The following is an 8,752-nucleotide window of genomic DNA, read 5'->3' as shown; positions in this document are numbered from 1 at the left end:
TCATCACCTGAACATCTCTGTGTTGTCCAACATTTATACAATCAGTTGATGGTTGATCTCACTTATCATTAAGGAAAGGATTTATAAGCATTTGAAAGCCTTTGTCCTTTATTCAGAAATACATGTAATTATAATAAAAATGAACAACATTTAGGACAGTTAGAGCAGTTAATAAGTATATTTGAACAGATATTTATTTACTACCAGGTACAGCTAAGGGGGGGATGGTGGTCTAGTGGTTAGAGCATAGAGCTTGGAATGCTGAGGTTCTGAGTCAGAACCCCACTCCCATAGACTGCCACTCTGGGTCTCTGAGCAAAGACCCTTAATACACTTGCCTCCAGGTGCCGCACAATGGCAGCCCACTGCTCCCTAAGGGGATGGGCTAAATGCAGAGAGTTTATTTCGTTGCTCTGTACTTGTGACAATGGAATGACAATAAAAGCTGGAAACAATGTTTGAAAAGCACAACAAAATGTTACAAACATTAAAGCGAACTTCTTGCTTTGCCAAGTAGACTGCTATGAAAACTCTAATTAAAAAAAAGATATAAAGGGATTTCTAAGTAGGAAGCTGGTTTGATAAATACAGCGTGGAATTCCTCTACATACAGAACTACAGACATTTCATTAGTACAAATAATTGGATAAACACAGAAAATACTCGCTTTACTGAAATTTTACTTCCTGAAAAAGTCAGGTGATCAGAGATGGTTTGTTTCAGCAGTGAATCTCTTATTCCACCAGCAAATTTTCACCAGAACTGAAAGACAAACAGTTTCTGAGTAAAAACAATGATCTTGATTATTATAACAGATTAAATCAAAATTTCCTTCACATTATTTCTATAACATTGAGTGCTGGAAAGTGTGATATGACATGACATTCATGCAGGGGCAGATTTACAAGTAGGGAAAACCAGGCAGTTGCCAAGGGCCCCAAGTTCCTGGGGGCCCCATAAAACTTCTTTTACATGTATGGTTAATACAACTATTCCTTTTTTGTGCACATTATGTTTTTGATAAAAATCAATTTGCTCATAACACTTATAAAATTAAGTGTGTCTCAGCCCCACCCAATACTCCATTTGCTGCACATGTTCAGAAAGGTCCAAACAGACAGCAGCAAACCATTTGAAAACAAACCATGCAAAGAGCAGTGTTGCCAACTTAGCGCTTTAGTCGCTATATTTAGCCACTTTTCAGACCCCTCTAGCACTTTGAATTCTAAAAAGCTCCTAGCGCCAGAAAAAAGTCTAGAGACTTTTTTCTGCTACTGGAGACTTTGGAGACAACATCTAAAAGCAGCGAACTCTGCTCTCCAGAGCGAGTAGATTGGTAACCCCGCCTCCTGCTCTCCTCTATCTTGTCTGCTGTCATGATTCATGCAGCTATTATTTCATCCAAATGAAAAATGGAGAACAGATAAGCAGATCATGGCTTGTCTACAGTGAAAAGAAGGACTGGGGTATTTACTTTGGCCTTTTTGGAAACACAGGAAGGAGCAATCAGCTAAGTGAGCTTAGTGCTTGGAAAAAATCTTTCATTCCTTTAGAGACAGCATGAAAAGTCAGCTGAGTACAAAACATAGAGAGGAAAACAAGAAGAAAAGGGACAAGAAGAGAGGGACACAACCTAGAACAGATAATGGATGTCTATTCTATTAACATTTCTATATCTGTAGAATGGGGCTGTTTATGTGTTGTCTTCTCAGTTCAGAGGGCCCCCTGCCTGTCTTTGGCTAGGGCCCCATATTTCATAAATCTGCCCCTGTATTCATGACTTTAACATTCTTGTTGATAATGCAGAGAAAATGAGTTTTGTATTTTGTGGAATAAGAAGTGAATTTATAGTCTTTCAGTCATTCCCACTCATGATACCTACCAGCAATAATGCAGGGTATTAGCAAGAGCCGAATGATCAGAAGGATTTGATGTAAAAAAGACAACTCCCACAGGTTTATTGTTTTGCCTCCATACCGGATCTTAAAAGATAAACAGAATCATTTAAACAGACTTCAAGCTTAATAACTAAGAAACTGTATCTCTGAAATTTAATTTATTACAAACAGTAGGTAAATTTTGAGATGATTTGGATTTAGTTTTACTTGAGTAAAGTATTTTACTTAAATTTTTCCTAATTCCCTGAATTTCAATGAAATTTTTTTTAAGTGTACTTCATGCCATAGTTTTAATATAGTTTACAGTACCTAGAGTAGAGCGCATCGAATCCGGCAGGTCATCCTTTATCAATGAAAGTTCATAAAGTATTATATTTGATTCTATTCTAAATGGGACTTTTTCGTTCTAGTTTGATTTAACTATACTTCCTATTAGAATACCAACAAAAAAATGCCCTTAACGTTGGTATTTTTATTTAAACAAGCTTTAAAACGAAGTCATCAAAGCCTATAACTGATGTATTTCACAATCAAAGTGTTTCATATTAAATTTTTGCTTTTAGTGAATTTTCCTAAAGGAAAAGTCCGATCATATTCAGAATATGAATATGCAGTCACAGATCTGATGCTTTGCATTCCCCTGGACCAACGAGTAGCTGTCTAAGAAGGAATCCTTATAACTAACCTGGTTAGGAGTCGTCAGAGATTGATCTGTGACATTGCACGCCAGCCCACCTCTTCAGAAACTCTAAGATTGTCCTCAAACTCTGAGAAGGTTAGTGAACCAGAATTCAACATTGGAAACATTGCCCTCTGTTTCTGTCTTGTCCTTCAACTGTCCAATCTCCTTCCAGAAGTTCCAGTTGCTGACTCTGGTGAATCCTTCCCAACCTGCAGCAATGAACTGTTTAAATGCTAATTGCTGCACCGGGTTTACTTCTGCGTCTGCCATTTTCTCGTCATTCCACCTGAATCTAACACCTGAGCCATAAACAATAATCTTCCCCAAGGGAACCTGGTGGAAGTCCCTACAATGTAGCATTTTAACAGAAAAATGTCCCCACCACGTAGGAAAAACAAGTTTTAACCAGACGTGGCAGAAAACAGGTGACTGATTCCAGATGAATTTTGTCATGGTTTGGCAGTTATAATCTTAAACTATGCCAATTTTGGAGAAGCATAAATTTAGATTTACCTTTATCTGGTTAAAGTTCTGCAGTCCTTCCATCTCACAGATGAAACTTTCTGTCTCATTGCTGCTTTTTTTGGATATTTCGATGCACTGGTGTTGCTTTTCACCTTGAATCACCCAAACCTCCAACTCTTCTGGTTTCATCTCCAGCTTATCTGGCTCTTTCTGAAATACCAAAAGCATTTTCACCTTTAATAATCTAATATCCAGATGTTTAAGTGAATAAATATGTGGCAGAAATTGTCTTACTTGGATAGTGATGCGGATATCCTTGCCTTCCCTCACAGCTGTGTAGCTGGTGAACTTTGGGTCAGGATAGTAAATTATTTCTTTTTTACATTTCAATGACTGATTGGCTACTTTCAGAAACACGGGGCTACGTAACATCCCAGCATTTGTTTCTGCAGGAGTTTCATAAATGAGACTCTGAAACATAAATAAAAACATCGCCAGTCTGGGATTAAAGAATCTGAACAGTTCTTGTGACACATTGAGCTTTACTTTATTAGCAAACCTCTCATAGAAATGATTTCATGCCTCCTCATGAAACATTGTTTTCTGTCTGGTTAATTGTGTATCTGCAGTTACCTGAAAGTTGCTTCTCCTTAAAGGTATGACTTTCTGCTGGGTGTAATTGTGTGTGATCCCCTCCACCAAGTGTAAGTTCGTCCCAATAAGGGTGACCATCCTCTTCCCACTGTAGAACACAAATCAACAGTGAGAGCAGAGGAAAGATGGACTTTTCCTAACTTCTCATTCTAGGTATTTTAGTATATAATATAATGTTATCCACCAAACACTTTTATTTACTTATATACTGCTGTGAAAATATCTTTACGAGCTTTAAAATGTGTTTTAGAATTTTTTTGGTATAGCTAATACCATCAAAGATTAAATCAATTAGTGGAAAAAATACCACAACCAATTTTGCCTTGTGTGAACAAGTAACTGCAATCCAAACCCAGAAACTGGTTGAGGCACTATTTAACAAAACACATGAATACATAAATGTTTGACACCAAAGTCAAACATTTATAATATTGAAGAATTTCTTATTTTTCTTATTTTTCTTCTGGTGTTGGTGAAGGTATATATTTTGTTTTAAAAATTGAAATACCTCCTCCAGGTGCTTGGTGGTACAATATCTCTGCAGATTGGTGATGACTGATACGTAATTGTAAGATGGCCGTGACAGCTTCCATCCGGTAGTAGGACACAGACTTTGAACATGCCTTTCTTTTCTGTACTGGGAATGTGGAACGTCAGACTGGATCCATTGTTGCTCAACACAGGAGATCTGAGGAGAAAGCACAGGGAACCACAGAGAGAGAAAAACTGTGAAAACCATAAACATGGATGAGAGCCATCAATTAAAAAACAGCAATAAAACTGACCAGAATACATCATGTGTCTCTGAAATAGGAGACGTTACCTCAGCTTGTGTTTTTCTTGTATATCTAAACATGGGTCTTATAAGGAATTAGAAGAGCTTTCCCACAGAACAGATAGTCTACAAGTGGAAGACAATCAAGTCAAACACCAGTAAGCCCAGCTTTGGCTGTCAAAGTGAGTTCACCCCGAGAGTCTCCAAAAACAATAGCAAAAATGCTATTCCTAGGCGGAGAGGAGACATGGGTCCCCCCTTCCAATGGGCTCACCACCTGTAGGAGGGGCCAAAGGGGTCGGGTGCATTGTGTGACAGGTAGCAGTTAAGGGCAGGGACCCTGGTGTTCTGATCCTCGGCTGAAGAAGCTGGCTCTTGGGACATGGAATGTTGCCTCTCTGGTGGGGAAGGAGCCTGAGTTAGTGCCTGAGGTTGAAAAGTTCCAACTAGAAATAGTTGGAATTACCTCCTTGAGAGGGGCTGGACATTCTTCCACCCTGGAGTTGCCACTGGAGAGAGGCGCCAAGCAGGAGTGGGCATTCTTGTTGCCCCTCATCTTGGTGCCTGTACATTGGGGTTCACCCCGGTGAACGAGAGGGTTGCCTCCCTCCGCATTTGTGTGGGGGGATGGGTTCTGACTGTTGTTTGTGCTTATGCACCAAACAGCAGTTCGGACTACCCAACCTTTTTGGAGTCTTTAGAGGGGTACTGGAGAGTGCCCCTCCTGGGGACTCCCTTGTTCTTCTGGGGGAATTCAACGCTCATTTGGGCAATGACAGTGAGACCTGGCGAGGTGTGGTTGGAAGGAATGGCCCACCTGACCTGAACTCGAGTGGTGTTCTGTTGTTGGACTTCTGTGCTCGTCATGGATTGTCCATAACTAACACCATGTTCAGGCATAAGGGTGTCCATATGTGCTCTTGGCACCAGGAAACCATAGGCCCTGGTTCAATGATTGACTTCGTTGTTGTTTCACCTGACCTGCGGCCACATGTCTTAGACACTGACCACTACCTGGTGGTGAGTTGGCTCTGATGGTGGGGGAGGACACCGGTCAGACTTGGTAGGCCCAAAAGTATTGTGAGGGTTTGCTGAGAACGTCTGGCAGAGTCCCCCGTGAGAAGGAGCTTTAACTCCCATCTCTGGCAGAGCTTTGAACACGTTCCTGAGGGAGGTGGGGGACATCGAGTCTGAGTGGACCATGTTCCGTGCCTTTATTGTTGAGGCAGCTAGTCGGAGCTGTGGCTGCAAGGTTGTCGGTGCATGTCGCAGCGGCAACCCTAGAACATGCTGGTGGACACCAGCAGTGAGGGAAGCTGTCAAGCTGAAGGAGTCCTATCAGCTTTATTGACCTGTAGGACTCCAGAAGCAGCTGACATGTACCGGCAGTCAAAGCGGCAGGTGGCTCGGCTGGTCGCTGAGGCAAAAACTCGGGCGTAGGCAGAGTTTGGAGAGGCCACGGAGAAAGACTTCCGTACAGCTTTGAATCAATTCTGGTCCACAATCTGGCGTCTCAGGAGGGGGAAGCGGTGCAGTACCAACACTATTTATAGTGGGGGTGGTGTGCTGCTGACCTCAACTCGAGACGTCGTATGTTGGTGGGTGGAGTACTTCGAAGACCTCCTTAATCCCACCAACATGTCTTCCATTAAGGAAGCAGAGCCTGGGGGCTCCGGGTCGGGTCCTCCCATCTCAGTTGCTGAGGTCACCGAGGTGGTTAAAAAGCTCCTCGGTGGCAGGGCTCCAGGGGTGGATGAGATTCGCCCTGATTACCTTAAGGCTATGGATGTTGTGGGGCTGTGTTGGCTAATGCGGCTCTGCAACATTGCATGAACATCAGGGGCAATTCCCCATGGATTGGCAGACTGGGGTGGTGGTCCCTCTATTTAAAAAAGGGGACCGGAGGGTGTGTTCCAACTATAGAGGAATCACACTCTAAAGCCTCCCTGGTAAGGTCTATTCCGGGATTCTGGAAAGGAGGGTCCATCGGATAGCCGAATCTCAGATTCAGGAGGAGGAGTGTAGTTTTCGTCCTGGCCGTGGAACGCTGGATTAGCTCTATACCCTCAGCAGGATTCTGGAGGGTGCATGGAAATTTGCCCAACCAGTCTACATGTGTTTTGTGGATCTGGAGAAGACATTTGACCGTGTCCCTCGGGGGGTCCTGTGGGGGCTACTCCGGGAGTATGGAGTACCGGGCCCTTTAATAGGGGCTGTTATGTCTCTTTATGACCGGTGTCAGAGCCTGGTCCGCATTGCCAGCAGTAAGTCAGACCCGTTTTCGGTGAGAGTTGGACTCCGCCAAGGTTGCCCTTTTTCACCGATTCTGTTCATAACTTTTATGTACAGAATTTCTAGGCATAGCCAAGGTGTTGAGGGGATCTGTCTTGGTGGCCTTAGGATTGCATCTCTGTTGTTCGCAGATGATGTGGTCCTGTTGGCTTCATCAGGGTTGATCTACAGCTCTCACTGGAGCGGTTTGCAGCAGAGTGTGAAGCGGCCAGGATGAGGATCAGTGCCTCCAAATCTGAGACCATGGTCTTGAGCCGGAAAAGGGTAGAGTGCCTTCTCTGGGTTGGGGAGGATGTACTGCAACTAGTGGAGGAGTTTAAGTATGGCATATACTTATATAGCGCCTTTATTCAAGTTAGGAGACTTGACCAAAGCGCTTTACACTACATTCATTCACCCATTCATGCACACACTCACACACCAATGGTGGCAAGCTACATTGTATTCACAGCTGCCCTGGGGCTCACTGACAGAAGCGGGGCTGCTGTACACTGGCGCCACCGGGCCCTCTGACCACCATCAGTAGACAATGCAGGTGTAGTGCCTTGCCCAAGGACACAACGACACTGAAAGTCAGAGTCTTGGCTTGAACCTTCAATCCTTCGATTTCAGGGCAAACTCCTACATCCAACGCCACTGTTGCCCCATGTATCTTGGGGTCTTGTTATCGAATGAGGGGAAGATGGAGTGGGAGATCGATAGGCGGATTGGTGCAGTGTCTGCTGTGAAGCGGGCCCTGTACCGGTCTGTTGTGGTGCAGAGAGAGCTGAGCAAAAAAGCAAAACTCTCGATTTATCGGTCGATCTACATTCCTACCCTCATCTATGGTCATGAGCTTTGGGTCATGACCGAAAGAATGAGATCCCAGATACAAGCGGCTGAAATAAGTTTTCTCCGTAGTGTGTCTGGGCTCTCCCTTAGAGGTGAGGAGCTCAACCATCTGGGGAGGACTCGGAATAGAGCCGCTGCTCCTCCACATCGAGAGGAGCCAGTTGAGGTGGCTCGGGCATTAGGTTAGGATGCCTCCTTGACGTCTCCTTGGTGAGGTGTTCCAGGCACGTCCCACCGGGAGGAGACCCAGGACACGCTGGAGGAACTATGTTTCTCGGCTGGCCTGGGGGCGCCTTGGGATACCCCCGGAGGATCTGGCCCAAGTGGCTGGGGAGAAGGACGTCTGGGCCTCCCTACTGAAGCTGCTACCCCCGCGACCCGACCCTGGATAAGCAGAAGATGATGGATGGATGACGGATGGAAGTCGAGCAGTATGGCTATTGCCATAGTGTTCCGCTTGATGTATGCATAGAATAAGCTTTATTATAATTATGCAGGGAGTTTTACAGATTATATTGACACTGCAATGTAGGTAGAACAGGAAAGGAAAAAACGGAAAAAGGAGAAAAGATGAAAGAAAGAGGAGATAAAAGGGAGATAAACATTTTCAGACTGCTTCATCACCTGCAAAGAGATGTAAAAAGAACAGCACAACTGACAGACATGGTACAAGAATACAACAAAGTAACACCTAGATACTATTGCTGAACGTTAAGTAGTATTATTTAATCTAACATGTATTCTGTGTTACCTGAAGATAAGAATATGGACTTTCTGTATGGAAGTGAATCTCTAACTACCTGGAAACAAGCATCTGTAGTTAATGTGAATGTGCACATGTGCATGTAAAGTTTATCCAAAGAAAAAAATTCTGCCTGCTGGACGTCTCCCTGGTGAGGTGTTCAAGGCATGTCCCACCGGGAGGAGGCCCAGGATACGCTGGAGAAACGATGTTTCTCGGCTGGCCTGGGAGCACCTGCAGATTCCCCTGGAGGAGCTAACCCAAGTGGCTAGGGATAGGGATGTCTGGGCATCCCTACCGAAGCCGCTACCCCTGTGACCCAACCCTGGATAAGCAGAAGATGGATGGATGGATGGATGGATGGATGGATGGATGGATGGATGGATGGATGGATGGATGGATGGATGGATGGA

At 44.2% G+C, this 8,752-nt stretch overlaps 1 protein-coding gene across 1 annotated transcript in view; it reads right to left on the bottom strand.

The window, feature by feature from the left end:
• Positions 1 to 644: 644 nt before the first annotated feature.
• Positions 645 to 8,752, bottom strand: part of LOC107090510 (plexin-C1-like) — a 16,199-nt gene continuing 8,091 nt past the window's right edge. Inside the window, exons 10-15 of the mRNA XM_015383924.1 lie at positions 4,208 to 4,387; positions 3,679 to 3,787; positions 3,340 to 3,516; positions 3,094 to 3,255; positions 1,883 to 1,982; positions 645 to 762 (exon numbers count right to left, since the gene is read on the bottom strand). Coding sequence (XP_015239410.1) covers positions 704 to 762; positions 1,883 to 1,982; positions 3,094 to 3,255; positions 3,340 to 3,516; positions 3,679 to 3,787; positions 4,208 to 4,387 — 787 coding nt within the window. The 3' untranslated portion in view covers positions 645 to 703. The remainder of the gene's footprint in view (positions 763 to 1,882; positions 1,983 to 3,093; positions 3,256 to 3,339; positions 3,517 to 3,678; positions 3,788 to 4,207; positions 4,388 to 8,752) is intronic.

Source organism: Cyprinodon variegatus, unplaced genomic scaffold (assembly GCF_000732505.1).
Source record: "Cyprinodon variegatus isolate N-32 unplaced genomic scaffold, C_variegatus-1.0 Scaffold298, whole genome shotgun sequence".
Classification (NCBI taxonomy): domain Eukaryota; kingdom Metazoa; phylum Chordata; class Actinopteri; order Cyprinodontiformes; family Cyprinodontidae; genus Cyprinodon; species Cyprinodon variegatus.
This window is presented reverse-complemented; position numbering and strand designations above follow the sequence as displayed.